Below are 22,960 nucleotides of genomic sequence, written 5' to 3'. Positions count from 1 at the left end.
TAGAAATTGAACTCCTTTACATACTATTTATGAAGTTTTCTCTGTGTCATAAGAATCAATGACTCGATATACATGGTATGTTTTTAAAGTCTTGGCCACTGATGGGATTACACGGCGCCAGGGGGCCAGGTGGTGGGTGTGACCCCTTCCTACTGGAATTTGGAGGATCTGGATGGAGGATGCTCGGCCCCAATCTGAGTAGGCTTGGAGATCTCGGCCCCAGAACCCACGTGACTTTGTCCCTCTGCCAGTACCTTCATGTGTGCGGAGAGTGGTCTCAGCATGGTGGTGGCTGGTCCTGGAGGTCTTCGGCTGCCGGAGCCCTGGTTGGGGTGGGGAGGAAAGCTCAACCCGCTCCCCTCCAAGGGGTCCCGGCGAGTGAGGACAGTCAGGTGCGGGGGCAGAAGACTGCACTCTTCTCTTCCGGGAGCTGGTTTTTATAGTCTCTGAGTGTAATCCCATCAGCGGCCAAGACTCAGAGACTATAAAAACCAGCTCCCGGAAGAGAAGAGTGCAGTCTTTCTTCTGCCCCCACACCTGACTGTCCTCGCTCACTGGGACCCCTTGGAGGGGAGCAGGTTGAGCTTTCCTCCCCACCCCGACCAGGGCTCCGGCAGCCGAAGACCTCCAGGACCAGCCACCACCATGCTGAGACCACTCTCCGCACACATGAAGGTACTGGCAGAGGGACAAAGTCACGCGGGTTCCGGGGCCGAGATCTCCAAGCCTACTCAGATTTGGGCTGAGCATCCTCCACCCAGATCCTCCAAATTCCAGTAGGTGGGGGTCACACCCACCAACTGGCCCCCTGGCGCTGTGTAATCCCATCAGCGGCCAAGACTCAGAGACTATAAAAACCAGCTCCCGGAACCGCGCGGCCGCATTCATGGCCGCGTGACATCTTATTATGACATCTTATTATCTCATTCTTACTTTGGACAAACTGGCAGGTTACCAAATGTAGCCTGCCCACAGGGCAGAGTCTGGCAAACTCCCCTTGGTGTACCCAATTTGCCAAATACCAGTAACAATGATGGGTCTCATTCTCCTAAAGAGCCTTGAATATAATCTCAGGGCTAGGATGAAGGAGACGTTACTGGGGCCTGCTCAAGGCAATCGACGAATAACAGGATGATTTGTGATTGTGTGTGATTGTGTTTTTAAAGTCACAACTTAATACAGAACAGAAATTAGTTTATTAAATCACTGTGAGACCATTACAAAGGTGCTCATGATTGGGTTTCAGTCATACAATTTTTTTTTTTTTTTGCTTTTTGGGTCACACCCGGAGATGCTCAGAGGTTACTCCTAGCTCTGCACTCAGGAATTACTCCTGGCAGTGCTCAGGGGATCATATGGGATGCTGGGAATCGAACTCGGGTTGGCCGCATAAGGCAAATGCCCTACCCGCTGTGCTATCGCTCCAGCCCCATACAATGTTTTAACACCCATCCCTCCACCAGTGTAATTTTCCAGCACCAGTGTCCTCAGTTTCCCTCCCACCCCTCTAAACCACCTCCCACCCCTGCCTGCGAAGATGACTTGTTTGGCATTGATGACACTTGAGTAATCTTGGCTCCAGACTGTACCTTAACTGTCTGGGACTTTGGCATGGGTCTCTTTTTCTTCATCTCTCTCATCTAATCCCTAAGAGTTACATAATGGTCCAAACTCAGTGCCGGTGGTCATTCCTGGTGTTTCTTAGGGGACCATGCAGAATCAAACCCATGCTTCCCGCATGCAAAGCATGCACACAGCACACTATTATCTCTCTGGCCCTGTTTTTAACTTTTTAAGACCACAATCAATCTCTATAGAAGAAATTACTGTTATTAAGATGTTGTTTTTGATCTTTTTGGCTCAAATAATTCATCTTGATCTGGTTGCCCTATTAGAAACTACATGATTTTAGTCTCTTGAAATTTTCTAGCAGATAGATTAAAATTAGAGTTCTTCCCAAACAAAAAAGTAAATATGGGCTTTTTCCTCTCTGTGCTTCAAGCTTTTCACTAAAAATAAGCATACAAACAAGTGCTTGATCTCTGGTCTTCCCAAATGTCTTAAGAACCTCCTGCAAAATCTTTATTAGCAGGAACATAAAATTATAGCCTGGTCTCCCTCTTAGAACATGCCCTCTTTTCAAATGTAGCTTTCATACTTGGCAAAGTATTCACCTCTATAATTTTCCCACGTACAAGTAATGATGATGAGAGCTGTCATGGAGCCCCCTTGAGCCCCATTTCCTAGAGAACTGCAATGAGGTAACCCAGCATATTTGCATCTGACCTTGCCCAACCCTGACACTCAACCTCCCATTACAGTTCTACAAATTAGTGTCTGTACCTTGATTTCATGGGAGAACGAATGGATTATTTCTCAACACCTTGCAAATCATTTCTAGATGTCCTTTTCAGAGGGAAGTATAGAAAAAGAAACTTTTTTTTTACTTTATGTAGGAATACAGTTTGCTTTGATTGTGTATTTTCTCTGGAGTTCTTTTCTTCTGCTCTTTTGTCTTAACATCTCCTTTAAGAACATGTTATAGGATTTTGAGGAACCATTTCATCAGATCTGAAAGCAGTTGACTTGCAGAACACTAGGTGACATCATTCGGCATGCATCTGGGCAGTCAAACTATAATTATAAAAAAATATACATTTGGAAAAATATATACCTGTTTTTAAATTACAGTCCTGATAATTCTTTCTCTTTTGTAGAAAAAAAAGTTAGGACCAGAAAACTCAAAAATTTTAAGCAAAGTCACACACACACACACACACACACACACACACACACACACACAGTCCCCAAATCATAAAGTATTTGAGAAAGAGTAAAGGAATGATATACAAACAGTTGGACTTTTAGAAGATGTGATCAACAGATGGTAAATGGATGATGATTGATTGCATTGTACTGCTGGTTATTTTATGATAGAAGGATGTATTTAGAAGGAAAACTGTAGCTTTACACTTTTGGAGGGCTGGAGCGATAGCACAGCGGGTAGGGCGTTCGCCTTACAAGCAGCCAACATGGCCGACCCGAGTTCGATTCCTCCGCCCCTCTCAGAGAGCCCGGCAAGCTACCGAGAGTATTCGATATGCCAGACACAGTAACAACAAAGTCTCCAATGGAGATGTTACTGGGCCTGCTCGAGCAAATCGACGATCAACGGAAGGGCCTTTACCTTTGCCTTTTTACACTTTTGGAGCCAGAGAGATAGCTCCAGGGACTGAGCACATGCTTTGCATGAGGGAAGCACAGGTTCAATCCCAGGCACCCCAGGGCCTCATGATCACTGCTAGGAAGAAGCCCCAAGAACAGAGCAAGCAGTCAACTCTGAGCACCTTCACAGGTGTCTTCAAAATAAACAAGTGGTTACCCTTTTTCTTAAGACTGGTGTAGCTAACGGCAGTTGTTAGATAAAAATATAATGAGGGTGAAAGGGAAAACAATATGAATGAAATTGCACAGGGAACAAAGACAATAAGGCGAGAATGACCCATCTGAGATACCTTGCAGACATATTGCCTTCAAAGAGCACAGCTAGAGATTTGTAATTCTGGTTTAAGGGATGCTGAGAGTTTTATCAATCTGATCCAAGACTCAAACCTGAGTGAATGCAGTGACCAAACTAAAACCAGCCGAGCACATAGAAATCAGTTACCTTTTCGTAGAAAATTCTATGCTGATTGTAGCACTGTAGCACTGTAGTACTGTCCTTCCATTTTTCATTGATTTGCTTGAGTGGGCCCAGTAACGTCTCCATTGTGAGACTCGTTACTGTGTTTGGCATATTGAATGTATCACGGCTAGCTTTCCAGAAGTCCAATAATGAAATCTACATATAGACTGGAACCCAAGTCTTCAAGAGCCTCTAGAGTTGGAGCTGTTTATCATAACTCTATAGTTTTCAATCTTTGAGGGATCTTTGGGTTCTTCTTTCTTAACCAGACACTAAAATGAAGCGATAGCACAGCGGTAGGGTGTTTGCCTTGCACGCAGCCAACATGGCCGACCCGAGTTCGATTCCTCCGCCCCTCTTGGAGAGCCCGACAAGCTACCGAGAGTATCTCGCCCACACGGCAGAGCCTGGCAAGCTACCTGTGATGTATTCGATATGCCAAACACAGTAACAACAAGTCTCATGATGGAGACGTTACTGGACCCACTCGAGCAAATCGATGAACAACAGGAGGACCGTGACGTGAACAGAGAAGTAACTTGTTTCAGGTGACAACTTTCCAGAAGATTACAGTCCTAGCTCTGTTTCTCCAGCTGAAAGGCCCCCAACTAATCCATTATGCAGACATGAATCTGGAGTTAGATAGCATTTCACTTCTATGAGTCCCCAGATACCAAGATTGTTATATCTGGAACAGAAGGAAGAGTAATTTGTTTGTTATTGGTTTGGATTTTTGTCTTTTCACTTCATTTTTTTCTTATGTAAGTGTTAGCTAGCCAAATATCACAGATTTAAGCAGGAGGGAGGGTGCTAAAAATATGAACTTATTAAATTGGATATTGATATCTAACATAGTTCAGGGACTTGGATGAATTTAGTCAGTCAATAATGTCATTAACTAACTCCCTTTCCTCCCTCCCTTCATCTTTCTCTCTCTCATCTCTTTGCTGCACATGAGACTAGTGCAGCAAAGAAGAACTGGGGTCAGAGTGATAGTACAGTGGGGAGGACATTTGCCTTTAACACGGTAGACACAGGTTCAATCCTGGGCATCCCATATGGTCCGATGAGTAACATTAGAAGTGATTTCTGAGTGCAGAGCAAGGAATAATCCCTTCTGAGCTTCGTCAGATGTGACCCAAAAAGCAGAAAAAGAAAAAAAAGTAAACATACAAGAAATGTGTGTTTGAGACAGAGTAAACATGCACAGAAAATCTCAGGAGTGACCATATATATCCCAAGGTTCTCTTAGCTTACTACCCCACCCTTAGACAGGGCCCTGGTTGCTCAAAAAAAGTCTCCTTGGAACACCTTCCAGGCCCCATAACCTGAGTGTAGTGGACATCTTTTTACCAGCTTATGAAATCAGACAGAGAGAGTGAAATCAGTGATCACTGAGATGTTTTATCCCCTTTTGGATCCGAGGGGTAGGAAGCTCCTGCAGAATCAAAATGAAACTGAAACTTGCAAAGAACATGGTGCCCTAAAGAAAAATGTGGAGGGAAATTAAGGGACACTTGAGAGGCAAAAAGAAGCTGACTCCTCTTATAAAAAATTACACAGAAATTCAAAATTAATGCAAAACTAGCCACACAGAAAGAACTTCCTTCCTGTGAAGGGTACATTCTGAATCACAGAGGAAACAAAGGAGGCCTAATCTTATCATCTCTTAATGGTTTAACCTCCTTCTTCTAAAGATAACTCCTAGTTGCCCTGGTAGGGGCAGGCACGAGACCCAGTTGCCTATAGACCCTGAAGAATACAAGCCTCAGCAAAGTTTTTGTGATGTTCATTCCTAAGCATTTCCTAATACTAATCTCAGGGGAAATAGCATCCTGACTTTGATCGAGCTATCTTGTCTATGAAATAAATAAAAAATTCTTTCATCGTAAATAGTACTTGACCCTGTTACCGAGAGAAAGGGGGCTGGGTTAATCAGGTGACCTCTGTCAAGGGCTTCTTACCAGTCTCTATTTCAGATATCTGGGGAGTGAGAAAAGGCTCACTTGCCCTTCGCTGGCCTCATCAGGACAGCACATCCTGCTTCAGAGGCCATCTGCTCCAGTGTGGACAAGCACTTGAATTCTAAAGCCCTCCCCACTATACTTCCTTGCCGCAGTGAAACCCCAGGGGTGGCCAGAGATGTGTTTCTGACTGTCCAAAGCAAAGGGAAAAAGCATCATTCTTTCTGTGATGTTACAAGAGAGATAGGAAGTCTGCTTATTGTCTTACACTATCTGTAAAGAGAATGAAAGCATTTGAAACCTGTGTAATGACTATTGAAAAAAATAAGGTAAAAGGTAAAGGTAAAGGCCCTCCCGTTGATCGTCGATTTGCTCGAGCGGGCCCAGTAACGTCTCCATTGGAGACTTTGCTGTTACTGTGTTTGGCATATCGAATACGTCACGGGGATCTTGCCAGGCTCTGCCGTGCAGGCGAGATACTCTCAGTAGCTTGCCAGGCTCTCCGAGAGGGGCCGAGGAATCAAACTCCAGTCGGCCATGTTGGCTGCGTGCAAGGCAAACGCCCTACCACTGTGCTATAAAACAAAAAATAGAGTCACTGTCAACAGTTTCAGAATCTGAAATACAAAGGAATGACATCTGAGAAAATTAAATCGATGATTGGCAGTGTTTTAAGGAATTAAGGATGCATTATAAAATTTAATTGATGATCTCAAACTATGTTCCATATACTCATATGATTTGCCTTATCCTCTGATTTTAATGTGAGGACTTGAATCTAGAAATACTTTGGAGTTGACAAGAAAAGTTCATAAAACAGGAAACAAGGACAGAAATAGTGTAGGTAAGAGTTGGGGTAAGAGGAATGCAAAAATGGAAATTAGAAACAGAGTTTCTCTGAGTAATGCTTATTGATGAGGAATACCAGGAAGGGGGTGATGTTTAAATAGTTTCTTCTTCATTGTTCCTTCTGGGAAACTTCTTTAGCACTTTGACAAACAATTATTTTGTGCTAAGAAATTGGAACTGAATGAGATAGTTATTTAGTATTTAGATTTAGTATTTGACTGCAGTCCTCACCTCACAATTTAATTTAGAAAATGTGTTCTAATAACTAGGATATAATTTCCCTAATTATGATTGAGAATTGGGCTGGAGTGATAGCACAGCTAGTTAGGTGTTTGCCTTGCACGCAGGCAACATGGCCAACCTAGGTTCCTAGATTCCTCTGCCCCTCTCGGAGAGCCAAGCAAGCTACCGAGAGTATCTCACCCGCATGGCAAGGCCTGGCAAGTTCCCTGTGATGTATCCAATATGTCAAGCAACTTGTGCCTGCTCAAGCAAATTGATAAACAACAGGAGGACAGTGCTACAGTGCTATAATTGAGAATGAACACTTTTTTATATCAGCATTTACTTTTGACCTAAATGTGGCATTGACACTGGTTAAGCCATGTTTTGAATCAATTGCTTTCACTTATGCCACAGCTTTGTGTATTGTGGTTATACATTTACTAACTAGCCTGTCGTCCCTAAACTTCTTAGGGTTTTAATGCTTGGCACTTGCATGATAATAGTCGGAGAGCAGAATTTCCCCTACAACTTCATTAAAATGGTTCAGATCATTCTTTAGTGTGATAATCAGCATGATGGTTTCCAGCTGACTGCCTTCTGGGTGGATGATACAGATATATCCATAGGTCTCTTCTTGGGGAAGAACCATGAGCCTCGAGAAAACTAATGAGTTGGGAGCAGAAGCAGTGTGTGTTACTTTGTAGTCAAAATGCTAGTTACAGGACCTTGTGTGCTCCTATCCCCTCCTATTATATTATGAATGGAAATGTTTGTGGAGACTCCACCACCAGCCTGTCTCCCTGTTTCGCCATCATATGCACAGCATCACTCCCTAGTGTGAGCAAGAAATGTGCCTTCATGGTTGGGAGTCCCTGAGAATTTAGCATTGTTATTCCCTTAGTCTAACCTTGCTTATTCAGATGGCAACATTCAAATTTCTCCTATTGAAAAGATGGAGAGGAGTTGTGTTTTCTATTGCAGCTTCCTTTTGATGGCTGCTTTGCAAGTATTTGTACTGAGTCCCCACTGTCTTTTTGAAGTGGCACTTGAGGTGAACTGTGGGCTGCATCTGAATCACAGGCAAATATACAGATACAAAGAATGATAGGAAGCTGCTTTGGTTATGAGACTTAGCTGAAGGGTGGGAAATAGATTGCATAGGAACATGGCAAAGAGAGATGAGAGTAAAATGGGAAATATTCCAAAAGGGGGAAAATCTGCATTCAGTAGACAGCAAGTGAAAGTTAAGTCAACTTACTGCATCAGATTCAGTTATTCAGCAGTCAGTGTAACTTCACGTGAGTCTTTATCCTGCAGAATTTTGCTCTTTGCACGTAGGGTCTGCAGCCTCTCAGGAGATTGCAGTCATTCCACTCCTTTCAGAGCCAGAACTCTCACACTTTATCAGTTACATTAGTGGGAGAACCAAATGTGATAATTGTAAGGATCAGGTTAGAAATTCTGTTAGCTCACATTGGTTGCTGATGTGATTCCGGGATTTAAAGTTGCCTGTTTCACGGATGAATGATATGTAGCAACATAATTAATATAACCCTGTATTTTGAAACATCTTAAGCCTAATCAGCCAGGTTATTTTTCAAAATGCCTTTACATTTTCATTTTGTTGTTGGTTCGAGAATTTATTTTTTCTTGTTGGGTCATACCCAGCAATGATGCTCAGGGGTTACTCCTGGCTCTGCAGTCAGAAATTACTCCTGCAGTGCTTAGGGGACCATATGGGATGCCAGGTATCGATCCGGGTCTGCCGTGTGCAATGCAAATGCCCTCCCCTCTGTACTATCGCTTCACCCCGAGAAAAATTGTTTTTAAGGAAGATGTTGTATAACAAAAATACTCTAGGATTAGAAGTCAAAGTTGAAACCTAGTGTCAACTCTATAAATATAACTGTAAACTTGGGCATGTAAATTTCATACTTTCCATGGAGCTGTTTATACCATTAGAAAAAATTCAGAAGATATCTTCAGCCTTATCAATATAAGGTGTTCAAAGCATATAAAATATATTATTTGTATATTATATATAAGCATATGTATATGTACATATATATTCAGAGATAGAGAGAATAAGTAACTCATGATCTGATGAAAATAAATCAGAATAAACATTTCTGCAACAGGCATAGAAACATTAATACTAGTGTCAAAATCTGAAAATAGTTTCATACTCAATTTATTTGAGTAGAGAAGTACATGGTTATAATTGATATTATTCTTGTATGAAATGTAGTTTTTATTTAACTTTGTGTCTCTGCATTATTTTTCCACACAAAGCACATGTTCTTTATTGCATGCCCTTTGATGAAAGTTAAATGCATAAAATATACTTTCTGCTGCCAAATTGTATTTGCATAGGCTGCTTAATTTTGTAAATGATGCAGATAAAACCAATGAAGCAATGTGTTAAACCAAAACAAATCTGGAAGTTAATTATTTTAACAAGAGACTCTCCTGGAGATTATAAATTAAAAGTACGTTCTTCTGATGAACTCTGTTTTCTAATTTAGTTATTTATGTCTCTCACTTGAGGAAAAAATGTTCTCAGAGATAAAAAATGAGTAACACTTCAACAGGTTGAAAGATAGAAGTCTTTCTCTTATAAACACATGTTTTCCTTTTTTTTTCTTGCCGCACTCTCGACAAGACAATTCATTACCTACACCTTACATCTCTTTTTTATGTAAATGATATTTTCCTAGAAATATAAGTTTATTATACTTACATGTATAAACATAATTCATAAACATTTATAATGTATTGTTCATGCACACATATCTATATATATACACACAAATTTTCTGTTCATGTATATTTCATAACCAAACATTTCTGACTTCTATTATATTCTAATGTCAGACTCTTGGAAAGACTTTACAGAATGAGTAAGAATAAGGTAAAATGACCAGAGAGATACTAAAGGAGGTACTATCTTGCTTTGCACATAGCCAACCCAGGTTCAATCCCTGTCATCCCAAACAGTCCTCTAAGCCCTGTTAGGAGTGATCCCAAGAGCAGAGCCAGGAGTAAGCATTGAGCATGACCAGATCTGACCTCCAAACCAAACAAACTAAAAGAATAACATAAAATAGAAAGCTTTACATTTCACTATTTCAAAGAAAAAGCACTCTGCACAATCTGTTGGAAATCTGATTTTTCTGTAGCTGAAAAGTTAATTCAGTTAGAGATCATGCTTTGCATGCAGGAGACCCTGGCTCAATCCCTGGAAACATATGGTCCTCCAGGTACGGCTGGGAGCAACCAGGGAATACTGAAGTGGAGTACTCCTGAGCACAGAGGATATTGTCCAAAAATAAAGAAACAAATAATCCCCACCCCCAGATCTAGTCTTACTATAAATCTGTAGCATTCTGATAATCCCAGGAAAAAAGAATAACCTAAGATAAAGAATAAAATTTATTCCAACATAATTGGATCATTGTCTTGTTTGAAAAATGCAAATAAGAGGCTGACTATTCATTGGATCCCAGGCACTCATTCAACCACTGACCACTGAAATTCTTCCTAGGAACCTACAGTTTGGCAAACAGGTTAATCTACAGGAAATTTTTTTTTTAACCAGTAAGAGCTTTCTGCTTCAAAACAAAGCCATCATGTAGCTTAATTTCCAAATGGATTGCAGGTTTTATTTTGACAACTGAGTAGAATAAATGAAATGATGAATATAAAAGGAAAGAATTAAGAATGTATTTGGCAGAATGCCAGTATGAAGGCATCTAATTGAACTTTAAAAGCATATTAAATGAAACAGTAAACAGTAAATTGATTATTAGAATATTAAAAATAAGACAAGGGAACCAAATACCAATAACTAGAGTATGATTTTCCCTGATGGTTTTCTTGAAATTACTCTAAAGAATATTAAAATAAAACAAATTGAGCTGGGCATTCTAGTAATAATTAAGTAAACAGTTTTATCTTTGAAAACATACCTCATTCTGGTACATAAAATGACCCGACGAGAAATAAGTTGGATCTTATGAAAGGATGGGCCATGGGTGTGGGAGTGGGGCACTGCAGTGAAGAGGAGATGAGGCAACTGTACACCAAGACCATAAATGTTAACACAGTTGCAAACACATTACTTTAATTCTACTAAATTTGATATAATTGATACATTTTAAATGAAGGCAAATAAATATGTGTCAGTCTTATCAGAATATTTTATTGTGTACATACTTACTTCTTTTAAGTTCTAACTATAACAAACCTGTCTCAATATATGGGAAGTGACTACACTTAGATAACACAGGATAATTTCTAAGAGTATAATATTCATGTATGTGAGTCATACCTGGTTGTGCTCAGAAGCTACAGCTGGTTGTGTGATCAGGAGACTAACCAGTGCTGAGGATGGAATCCAAGACTCTCACAGGAAGTACACACTCCAGCCTCTTGAGGCACTTTCCCTAAGAGTATTAATTGTGTCAAGCAAATAATGCGTCTTCTATTCTAACAATTAGGTGGAAGGTCAGGTAATGAATGAAAATAAATATGTCTGCATATTCTGGAATCAATGCTCCAAATCATTTAAAACTGCTTCATATAATTAACAGGTATACTATTGGGATGCATAAGTAGATACTCCTCAGCATGTGTTTTATTGGAAGCATGATGATGGTGGCATTCACTGTGACACTTCCTCTTTCAGATATCAGAGCTTTTGATCCACAAGCTCAACCAAAACTTGGTACACTTTGAGCTGAAGCCTGGAGTCCAAGTCCTTGTCCATGCAGCTCACTTAACAGCAGGTAAGTTTTGGCATTCTTGATCTGGGTCTGTGGCTCTGGAAAGGAGGTATTTCTTTCTGTCATTTCAGCCAAACAAAATGAGATGAGAACACAGCTAATCAGAAATAAGGCATCACTTCTTCTTTTGTTTGGTATTTTGACCTCAATAGGAATCCCTAAATCAATAAGAGATCATTTTCCTTAATCCCTGGAAAATAACTTCCATACTCAACCCAATTTTACTCATATAGCATGCTTCGGATAAACTGAAATCTTGAAAATCAGTTAACCTTGCAAAGAACTTTTTTTCTAATTTTCTGTGAATTTCCACTTTCATATCATTCATATTAGAAATATATATGTAGACATATGCACATATATTTAAATTCAGGGATTTAGTAGAACAGTAAAATCAACTTGAACTAAGAATTGAAGCCTAAACACCCAATAATTTTGAAGAGTTTAATCCCACTGGAGTGAGCAAAGCTCACTGATGATGACAAAATATAACACAAAATTGGGAAGATCAGGAAAATACTCCCAAATCATTGTTTATAGTTTATTCCAAATAGGGAATTTGTTGAGCAGGAGTGTGATTTCTGGGAAGAAAAACATGTTTCTAAGAGGTGAGGCAAGAGCCCTGGGGATTGAAGGAAAGACTCTTGCTAGAGTCTTTGTATGAAGACAGCATTGTATGAGCGGGTGAAGCCAAACAAGGGCCCACTTACTGGTGCTTCAGGGAGGCAGACACTGTCTTTCTGGCTTTTGCAAGAAGAGAAAAGTGTTATTAATGTCCAGAGCACAGAAGAGGCAGGAACAGCGGTCAACTCAATCTCTCTGTCTCTTTGCTTCTGAAATATTTCTACAGATAGAAATTTTACAAGTCCCATCTTGTCTTGTTTCTTGACACAGGGGGTGGATCTTGGTAGAAAGTGAAGTGGGGTCTTGTGGTGAAACACCACTGTCTCAGAATAAATAGGATGATGATGGCAACAAATAGGATGATTTTCTTATTTTTCCCTAAAAGGAAATCTGTAACAATCTTTAAATCCTTCCAAGTGTTCTGAAGGTAAAGGGTGAGCTAGAAGGACTGGGATATCTGAGTTTCTCCAAATTGTTGCTTCCTGCATAAAACAATTTTAACCTGTTTACTGCTTCTGCAAAGCAGGTGCTGAAAAAAGTTATGATTTTTCATCTAATTCATCACTGTCAGTAGCTTTGTCCCTTTAGGGCCACAGTTGCACAAAATTACTATGAAAACAACACCGACAACAACAGAATGAAAGTGGGGGGAAAGCCCAATCTTAAAGTGGGTCGCTTTAGAGACATTGAAAAGAAGGAATAGAATTTGGTTTAGAACTTCTACCTCCAATCTTTCTTCTTTCCTCTCACACCCCCACCCCAGGCAAGATAAAATTAAAAAAAAAATTTAAAAAGAGGAAGAAAAAAAAAAAGGACTACTGTTTGCAACATTTCATGTCTCATAAGCAGGATTGCTGATACCTTCCCAGGGACCATTCCCGCGCACTGCGGCATCACATTAATTGCCCGGCAGATGTTCGGCAGACTTTTTTTCAAAATATTTCAGCCAGAGTATGTTGCTGGTTAGAGAACCAATGCGGTTTTTTTTTTTTTTTGGTTTGTCTCCAAGGGGAAAGAACTGTCTCTTTTCAAGAATTTACTGGCCTTGTTTTGCTTTTTAAATTCAGTTCCCTGATCACTTTAATGGGAACACAAGGTAAGCATTTCCAGGTATCTGAACAGCCAGAAACTGAATTTATTTGGTTCCAAGCTCCTACCCCCATGTTCTATTGGTAAATTTATTATCTCTATTCTGTAAATTTAGCCCAACTTTAAACCCTAGCCATGTTTTCTTCTTAACCATTCCTCTGCTTCTGTTTCTTTGGAATTCTTCTTTAAGTTCTGACCATTCCTCATAGCTATTTCTGATGTTCCCACTGTCAAAAGGAGAGCTTTGAGATTGTTTGAGAACAAGGAGATGATGGGAATAAGTTAAGAAGGTCAGACAGGACTGTGATTTAAGGGGCTTACTTTGGTTTTTAGGACTTGGTGGCACCCAACATCCCTGTTTAGTACACAAAGGCTAAACAACCTAGACAGTTGGAAAAGGGAATTAAAGTCAAACTGGGTATTGGACTGAAAAATCTGGTATTTTACTTTTACTCATAGCATGCTCTACTGGGTTAAGCATTCCCTCTTTACCTTCCCACATCTCATAAACCTTTTTTTGTAAAGGTTTTTTGTGTAAAAACTCAATAAAATTTGCCCACATTTTCATGGCTACTTTCTAAAAACTCTACCTTATACCATCAATCCCTTGTCTCAACTACATGGATTTTTTTAAATCTATATTTCTATGAGATTATCACTCCAATTTAAATTATTGAGGATATATTTTATCATATTGATATCATCTCTGTTATAATACCACAGAGTTTGCCTATATCAGATGTTCAATAGTTATTGCTGATGTAAATAACTAGATAGAAAATCTATTTTTACTTTATAGAGGTATAGTCAAAACTCCCAACCTACTCCCATCCAAGCCTCTCTTAATCTTCTGATTTATTCAGTGAGCATATCTGTAGGACATCCTATTTCTTATCAGATTACTGGTGAATAAAGTCATGCCTTAATTTGCCAGGTGATCATCCAGGAAAAACCAATCTTTGAATTTTTATTTTGTTAGTAACTTTTTAATGTTACTATTGATATTTTATGCACATTTTAGAGAATGGGTACAGTTGAAGAAAAAGTGGGTGTGTACTACATGTAATTATGTATCTCAGAACAAGACAACTTTGACATAAGGGGGGAAAGACTGGTAAGAGTACTATTGCTAAGTGATACCAAGCAAAAAATAACTTCAAAAGCCCTTACTGGACTGCTCTGGATGCTCTCATTAGTGTCCTAGTATGAGAGAACAGCATTAAATCATGGGAGATGTAAGGGTCGCACACCTTAGATTACCCTCTTATTACCTAGTCAAACAAAGCAGACATTTCATTTGTTTTGTTCTGTTTTGTTTTATTGAACTTTCTTCTGTGTACTTTCTCACTCATGATTTATAAATATTCTGTAATTTCTTTGTATTTGCTTGTCATCAATTTTGCACATTCCTCTCTGTTTTACTAGCTGTCTCATATTAAGGAGGGTTTTTCTACAAAGATGCACAGGAAAACTGAATCTGATGCAGAGTACTTGATATCTATGGTACTTAATGGTCGAACAAACTTGAGTTAGAAAAATGCACTTAAATGTCATTAGTCTCCTCGTTGCCTCTGATAATTCAAAATTTACTCAATAGAAAGGTCTATTTAAGATATCTCAATATTTTTCCTACATGAATCTACACTTAACCATTTTTCTAAAAACTCGGTACTTACAGGGCTGGAGCGATAGCACAGCGGGTAGGGTGTTCGCCTTACAAGCGACCAACATGGCCGACCCGAGTTCGATTCCTCCGCCCCTCTCGGAGAGCCCGGCAAGCTACCGAGAGTATTCGATATGCCAGACACAGTAACAACAAAGTCTTCAATGGAGACGTTACTGGGCCCGCTCGAGCAAATCGACGATCAACGGGAGGGCCTTACAGGGCAATGAGATAAACTAGGATTGTCACTTCAGATATCAGATGGGATTTGAAACAATGCTAGCTTTAAAAAGCTTTGCTAATTCTAAATAAAGTGGATTAAAATAATTTCATACTGAAGGTTATGAATAAAGAAACATTAATGTTGAATCTGAACTAAAAAGGAATATATTGAGCAATGATAGAGAAAGGTGACATTGTATGCATACAAAGTGAATAATGTGACATAGCTTAGATCTCTGAGTTGCATGTCCTCCTAATTTCCTAATTGGTATATAATCTGGGGTAAAATATAACGCAAAAGAGAAGGATAAAATACAGATGAAGAATATAACACATTATAAATATTGTTCATCCATAGGTAAGTTAAAATTTTCAAAGTCTGCAAAACATGGAAACAGTGGAAATGGGCAAATGAAATTACATGCAAAACAATATATTCTGCACTAGTCAATAATTCTTTCATTAAAATCCACCCCTTTCCATGTAAGATGAGATATATTTCCCAAATTATTTTACAAGAAACTTCAACCCAACTGAAAATGATGGTAATTTGTTTGATAGACACGAGTATCTAGAATTAGGACCCTCTTTTTTGGTTGCTGAAGAAGATTGCTTTTGTGCTTGATGTTCTGAGTTCACATATAAATCAAAAATCTAATCAGAAAGCTGAAAGAGGGGCTTGCATTTCTTCTGAAAAGATCAAGACCAGGTGGTGCATTCAATTTTGACCTGAAATTTACCACCTCTTGGTAGAGTTCCAGGTGATGGAATCTGCTATCAGGTAATAAACTGAAACACTAATTACTGAAACATTTTTTTAAAGTTTTATCAAATTGTTATTTGTCCTTAATGTTAGGGTGAAATGAAGGGAATTCTCCAAGTTCTTCAGAGACTGGGAAAATAAACAAGCAGAGGTGGAAACGAATGGTATCAGCAAGTTGATTTTTCCATGGTAGAATTAATGAGGTAATATATAAGTGTGAGTGTTAGAGACCCAGCAAGCAAGGGCAGCATTGCCAACCACAAACCTAACCCAACTGATCCCTATTCAATTACAAGCAGTAGAATTTCAGTGAGAATTTGCATTTCACAAGAGATTTATTGATCAGGTAAACAGAAACTTGATTGACAGAACCTCTATAGAATAAGACTAGAATGGATAGAACAGATCCATTTCCTTAAAAAATTAAAAAATGAACCCCTGTTATATAGCTCGAAGAAAAAATAAACCTTCAGAATCCTGTCATAAAGCAACAGGATTCTTTCTTTGTATTTTTTTTTAATTTTTTGGGGGGACCACACCTGGCAGAGATCACTCCTGGCTGGACTCAGGGAGGACATTTGGTATGCAAAGGGACATTATAGTATTATTCTTTTCTTTCTTTTTTTTGGCTTTTTGGGTTACAACCATCGATGCAGAGGGTTCACTCCTGGCTCTGCACTCAGGAATTACCCTTGCAGTGCTCAGGGGACCATATGCGATTCTGGGAATCAAACCCGGGTCAGCTGGCTGCGTGCAAGGCAAACACTCTACCCCCTGTGCTATCGCTCCAACACCTATAGTATTATTCTTGACCCTGACACTCTATAATAGTCACCCACAGAACTTCAGAGTTTTTTTTGAAGCATTACTGCACAAATCCTGAGACTCCCAGGAAGTACTCTTGAGAAATCAGTGTTTTTTTTTCTAAATTTCCCAAATGATGTTATGCTGGCAGACCTTTCACTGGTCTCCACAACCAGTCCCCTGTAGCTTTCTAGGGATAGAAAGTCATGTGACTATCAAGGAAAAGTTCAAGTAAATCTGATTTATAGCTCCAGAATATTATTGCCTTAATAATTGCCTTTGATATTGAAGTTGGAAGAAGTTAGTGATAAACATTACAATCTAATTTCTCAGCATCTCCAGAGCCAACCAAACTGACAGTATGGCTAGGTGACAGTGGGAGTAAAGAAAATACAGTGTATCTATGACTTGGGGGACAAAGCATATCCATAATCTAGATGGATGGCAAAGGTCAGTCAAGAGTTGTAGCCATGAAACAGTTAAAATATGATTACCACAAAGTAAACTAAGATCATAGCAGAAGATATAATTGAACAGCCATGCACTTTTATAAAATTTAAATAAATGATATTATCCAGATGCTATTAATGTGCTAATATAAGCAGAAAACAATACCACTGCATCTAGCTATATTTTTGCGTGTGTTAGACATTCAGGATGCTGCTCTATTTCTACTTTTCCAGTGAGGTCACTGTTCTTCCAGAGTTTTGGAACCACGTGATTAAGAAACATGAAAGTCAATATTTCTCAAATGAAGAGTCTCAAATCCCAGATTATATTTTAAAAATTAATTATACACACACACACACAAACACACATATATGCTGCTCTGACTCCCTTACTAAAGCTCTTCTGTTTAGAATAATTGTCCTTTGTCAAGGGTATTGTATGGCTTTTAATAAAACTGTGATCTTGTGTTATCTTGGCCTCTGTGATTGTGGCTGACTGGTTCAATTTCTTTTTCAGGTGTAATAAAAAGATATTATCACAGATATTAGAAAATTAATACTCCAGGCTTCAGTGGCTACCTCTGGCTATGTGATGAGCTCATGTGAGAGGGGTTAAGGAACTCAGAAAGAAACTCAGTCTAGACTATCATATATCACGACTCTTCTCAACAAATTCACATTTAGTCATTTATACTTGTAGGCTGCATTTGTATCAGTCACAAAATATTAGAAAATACAGTATAATCAAAGCCATATTGTTACAGATGCAGCTGCTACTTTGTCTAGCTGTAGAACTCAGAGCTATAAAGTAAAATAAGTTGTGGCACAACATTTTCCATTTAAGGATGAAATTACTACTTGGGAATTCTTCTACCACCAATAAATTTATTTGCCTTTTTAGATTCTAGTTGCCTTCTTATTTACACAATTATCATTTATTATCCTAGCCTTTTTTGAATAAAGTTATGCTAATAGTATTTTGCTCTCTATTTTTTCCTCAAAATAAATTTTTATTCTCTACAAATAATTGAACCATTTCACAGACATAAGAGCCCAATAGCTGTATACAGTTATTAAGCCATTATGATGTTATAAGTAATGATAGGTATTAATATGCCTAAACATGTCTCTCCTATATGATTAGATGAATGCAAAACATTTGTAACTATTTATAACTAAAGTAGGGACCCACAATGAGGTATCTGATCAGTGCCAAATAGATTCTTCCTTTGCCATCTTTAAGTTTCTTTTCACAAAAGGGCCTAAAATACCTAAAAGATAACCAGATTGAATTTTTTAGGCCTGAAGATATACCAAGAAAATCTATGACAGATTCTAGGATGATAAGAGTGGGGGGAAAGTTAAAATGAATGGCAACATTTAGGTGCCCAAAGAAAGGCATGCAGCACGTTGGAAGTAAGTGTTAATTATAAAATAGAAGATTCCTTTCCCCAGGGTGACGAAGGTTAATCAGATAGTCAAGAGAAACTGACTGTAGAGTGTTGAGGGGGGTGTAAAGCAGGAGAATAAATATAAATAAGGAGAAGATATAGGAATCTAAGACATGCTGACTTTTAAATATTTTTTAATTGAATCACTGTGAGATACACAGTTACAAAGTTGTTCACATGAACAACTGGGTGTTGGGATGTTCCAACACCCATCCCTTTACCAGTGTACATTTCCTGCCACCAATGATATCCCCAGTTTCCTCCCCCCCACATACATAGTCTGCCTCTAGATACCTCTCTCTGTGTGTCTCTCTCTGTCTCTCTGTCTCTCTGTCTGTCTGTCTGTCTCTCTCTCTCTCTCTTTCTCTCTCTCTCTCTCCCACTCCCTCCTTTTAGGCACTGTAGTTTACAATACTGTTACTGAACTTTCAGCACTCAGTTCTCGTGCAGAGTAATCATTTCTAACTATCATTGTCATAGTGGACATTTCTTTTCATAACTGCATTCCCCCACCTCCTTAGTTGCATTCTTCCTACCACAGACAAATCCTACTGGCCCTTGTTTCTACTGTCATTGGTATATGTATTGGGGTATATATCTCATACTATTTTTTTTAAATCCCTTAAATGAGTACAATCATTCTGTCTGTCCCTGAGACTCATTTCACTCAACATGACACTCTCTATGTCCATCCATGTATAAGTAAATTTCATAATTTCCTTTTTTCATAACATCTGCATACTATTCATTGTGAAGATGTGCCATAATTTCTTTATCCACTTATACGTTCTTGGGCTTTTGGGCTATACTAATCTTAGGTATTGTGAATAGTGCTGCAATGAGAGTGCAGCAATTGGAGTGCAGAGGGTGTTTCTGCATTGTATTTTTGGGCTCCCAGGAACAAGCTGCCTTTTAGACACCAAGTTTCCTGTGCCAAGAGTAACTTAAGTTCTCTAGCTTTTGTCTGTTGTGTCTGCTTCTGCTTTGATCTCCTTCCCTTCCATTCATCAAATATCTTCTTTTAAAAGAGACCATTCATGGTCATCTTATAGCTGGTCAATGATAACAGAAATCTGTAGCAACAACAGGGTAATATAGTACTCAAAGGGGAATATTGTTAATTGAAAACTGAAAAAGAAAATTTTAAAGAGTAAATATACTAGTGATTGTTCATTAACAAAACAGTGGTGTCACAATACCTTTTAATTATTGCTTGAGTCACCAGATTATCCTTTTGGTTTTGTCCATGTTAATTGTGTCTTCAATGAGTTATGGAATGTTAGGTAGGGAATTCTGTTAACCCTGATGGGGCTGGCTCAACAAGTTGGAAGTTGGCTGACTAAACATTTATCTATCATGGCCTTGGTTGTGGTACATCAGCTGTCCTCTATGTGGTCTCTCAGCTTTCAACAAGATGCCTTTGGTTTATGTCTACATGCAATTATGATAGGATTCCATGATAGTGGAAAAGTCACAAAACCTTGAAGCTCATAATCAGCTATCTCATAAATTTTATTTCATTCCATTACTAGTCCAATTTATGATGCCATCTCAGAGTCGAGAAAAGAGAGCACAGGTCATGACTAATTATAGAAGAAGCTTGAAATTCAGATTTCACAAGGCTTGGGCAGGGAGACAGCTGAAAACTAGTTCCAACAACGCAGTTCTGCAGGAAACTGGGCTCTCTCTTAGGAAAGGCTTTGAAAAGCTTTTATGTAGTTTAGAAAACTCTGAAGCTATAACCAAACCTGGCTATTGTTAGCAGTCAAGGAGTATGGGGTGTTGGTTTATTATCTTTAAGTAACCTAGAAAATATAAAGATCAGGCACACTTCAAAAGATAAAGGCTATTGAATGAGTGACTAAGTGAAGTCTACCATGCAGTGCTCTCAAACTCATACGCACACTGACTTGTTCAGCCTGATACCTTTAGAGATTTCTGGGGTAGAACTTTAGAAATTGGTATTTATTTTTCTCAAACACAGTCTAAGAAAATTGAATTTTCACAGGTTGTCCAGGTGATTATGATTCAGGTAGTCTATGAACCACACTTTGAGAAATATTTTGCATAGTAAGCAGGGTTCTTCACTGACTTTAAACCTTAGAAAATCAAAAGGCATCCATCTCAAACACCTTGATAAGTTTGTTCTCCAAAGTACCATGCTGGAAATTAGTTGGCCCATTGACCTCAACTCCCGATTCTAAGAAATTCTGGAAGACTCCATCTTATTTTAAAATATGCACTGATGAATCCCTAGTCATTAGAGCCTTTCTGTCAGTTTCCACCTAGTCTAGGATCCAGACTCATTGCTCTACCAAGTAAGGTAAAAAAAAAAAAAAGCCTTGCTTAAGAATCTGATTCAGTTTGCATTTGAACTGTAAGGAAGAACTATCATATTCATAAGTCTTCTCTTATTATACATAATCTCTCCATCCTTTTTGTACTCTTTCTGTGTGGTCCCCTCACCAAAATTAATTTCAAAATGAAATAAGTTAAAAATTCATTTGTGAAGGGCTGAAGAATTAGTACAGCAGGTAACATGTTTTCGTTCCATGGGGCTGACCTGAGTTTAATCCCTAGCACCACATCTGGTTCCCTAGGACAAAATCCCTGAGTGCAGAGCCAGGAGTAAGCTCCAAGTATAGCTAAATTTACCTGCCCTGCCAAAGAAATAATAAAACTACTTTTTCTCATTTCTTTGCTTTTGATTCTCACAACTTTCTAAAATATTACATTTACTTTTTCTCATTTATTTTGTTTTTATTCTCACAACTTTCTAAAACACTATATTTTCTCTCCATCTTGTAGCTGAGGTTCAAGTTAAAGTCCGTTAACCCATAAATGTCAAACTTGGAATCTAATTTAAAGGAGCAAATCAGCTGCTTCATTCTAAACATAGAAGTTTGAATTGATCCTGTTTGTACAACCTATAACCATATATTTAGTGCTCACCAGATGCCATTCACTTTTCCTGAGAGAACTATTGTTATCAATATCAGCATCTCAGACCCGAATGAATGCAACATACACACTCAGTGCAGTTCTGAGTTCCTTGCAAGATGTTAGGGAGCTTGTGTGCCTGCACCCAGACTTAAGAAATGTTGGGTCCTTTGAAGCCTGTTGTGCTGATCTTTACTCTGCATGAAAAATGGCAAATAAGCTGCTCAGCACTTCCCTCCACGCTTCTAGTTTCCACCTTATTTAGGCTGCAATTGGAGACAGATTAATTTATGCTAATTCTACACAACATGCTAAACCCCATTTATCACAAGTTTCCATTCCTCAGCAAAACACACACAAATGCACCTAAGTGTTGGGCAAACTAAGATACACAGCTGCTGTTGTGCAGAGCAATAATAGGCCCCTTTTATATTCGCTCCCCAATGAGCCAACAGAAGCCACCCAGGGAACAGAGACCAGTGGTGTCCAATCTCCTGCTGCTGTTGCCTCTTCCTGCTTGCTGGCTCTGAGAAGTGACTGAGAGGCGAAGGGTGTGTGGGGGTTGGGGGGACAACCAGAGAAGAGATAGCATACATTTTCAAACTCAGATTGCAGAAGCTCGTGTTCCCCAAGTAATGTGCTGATTGCTTAACAGTGTTGATGCTGCTTGCTTATGAATGATGATTTGAGTAGGAATGATTTGGAACTGAAATATTTTAGCTCGTGATGGGGAAAGAGAAGAGAGGAACTGGGTAGAAGGGGAGTGTGTGTGTGTGTGTGTGTGTGTGTGTGTGTGTGCGCGTGTGCACGCGCACATGTCTGTGTGTCTATGTGTCTGTATTTCTGTGTGTCTGTGTGAAATCCTGGTCAAAGCAATTTCTCTTCATTTGAAATTCCAGTCTGTCAAGCAGATTTGGCACTCTTCCTGGTTGTGCCACTGATATTCTGCTTATTATTTAAGAACATTCATCTTGAAATAAGAAGTTTAACTAACCTGCCTCTCATTGTCCTATCTCTGTCTTCTCTCTTGGCCTCCATTTGTTCCCTGTCAACTTAAGGGTTTGTACTAGATGATTATCTTTCAAATATCATCCTATTATTATTCCTCAAGTGTGATAATGGTATTGTGATGGTAATAGAGAGAGTACTGAGGACACTGGAAGGGAAAGAAACTTTATCATTAGAGTTACAAATGACATTATGATAGCTGACATTTACTTTAAAGTAATCCAGTAGTTGGCATTGTAAAGGCTGCATGGGGGAAATAAAATACTACTGTCAATGGGCTAATGGATATTGGAGCTTGGTGATAGAAAACCAAAGCTTTGACTCCCTCATATGCATATTACACATATATACATACATACAAACATGAGTACAAAATATCAGGCAGCCTGTACACATATATCTTTATACAATGTATTTGCCATCAGAATTGGAGTGTCTGA

The 22,960-nt window shown here is 38.9% G+C and overlaps 1 protein-coding gene across 5 annotated transcripts in view; it reads left to right on the top strand.

Moving 5' to 3' along the window:
- The window catches only part of SORCS1 (sortilin related VPS10 domain containing receptor 1), a 606,810-nt gene that overhangs the window by 575,900 nt on the left and 7,950 nt on the right, over nucleotides 1-22,960 (top strand). For all 5 annotated transcript variants that reach the window (XM_056120469.1, XM_056120468.1, XM_056120465.1 and 2 more), the window contains exon 24: nucleotides 11,411-11,510. In XM_056120469.1, coding sequence (XP_055976444.1) covers nucleotides 11,411-11,510 — 100 coding nt within the window. The remainder of the gene's footprint in view (nucleotides 1-11,410; nucleotides 11,511-22,960) is intronic.

The sequence above is a fragment of the Sorex fumeus genome, unplaced genomic scaffold (assembly GCF_029834395.1).
Source record: "Sorex fumeus unplaced genomic scaffold, SorFum_2.1 ptg000043l, whole genome shotgun sequence".
Classification (NCBI taxonomy): domain Eukaryota; kingdom Metazoa; phylum Chordata; class Mammalia; order Eulipotyphla; family Soricidae; genus Sorex; species Sorex fumeus.
The sequence above is the reverse complement of the archived record's forward strand: the minus strand, read 5'-3'. Positions and strand labels throughout refer to the sequence as shown.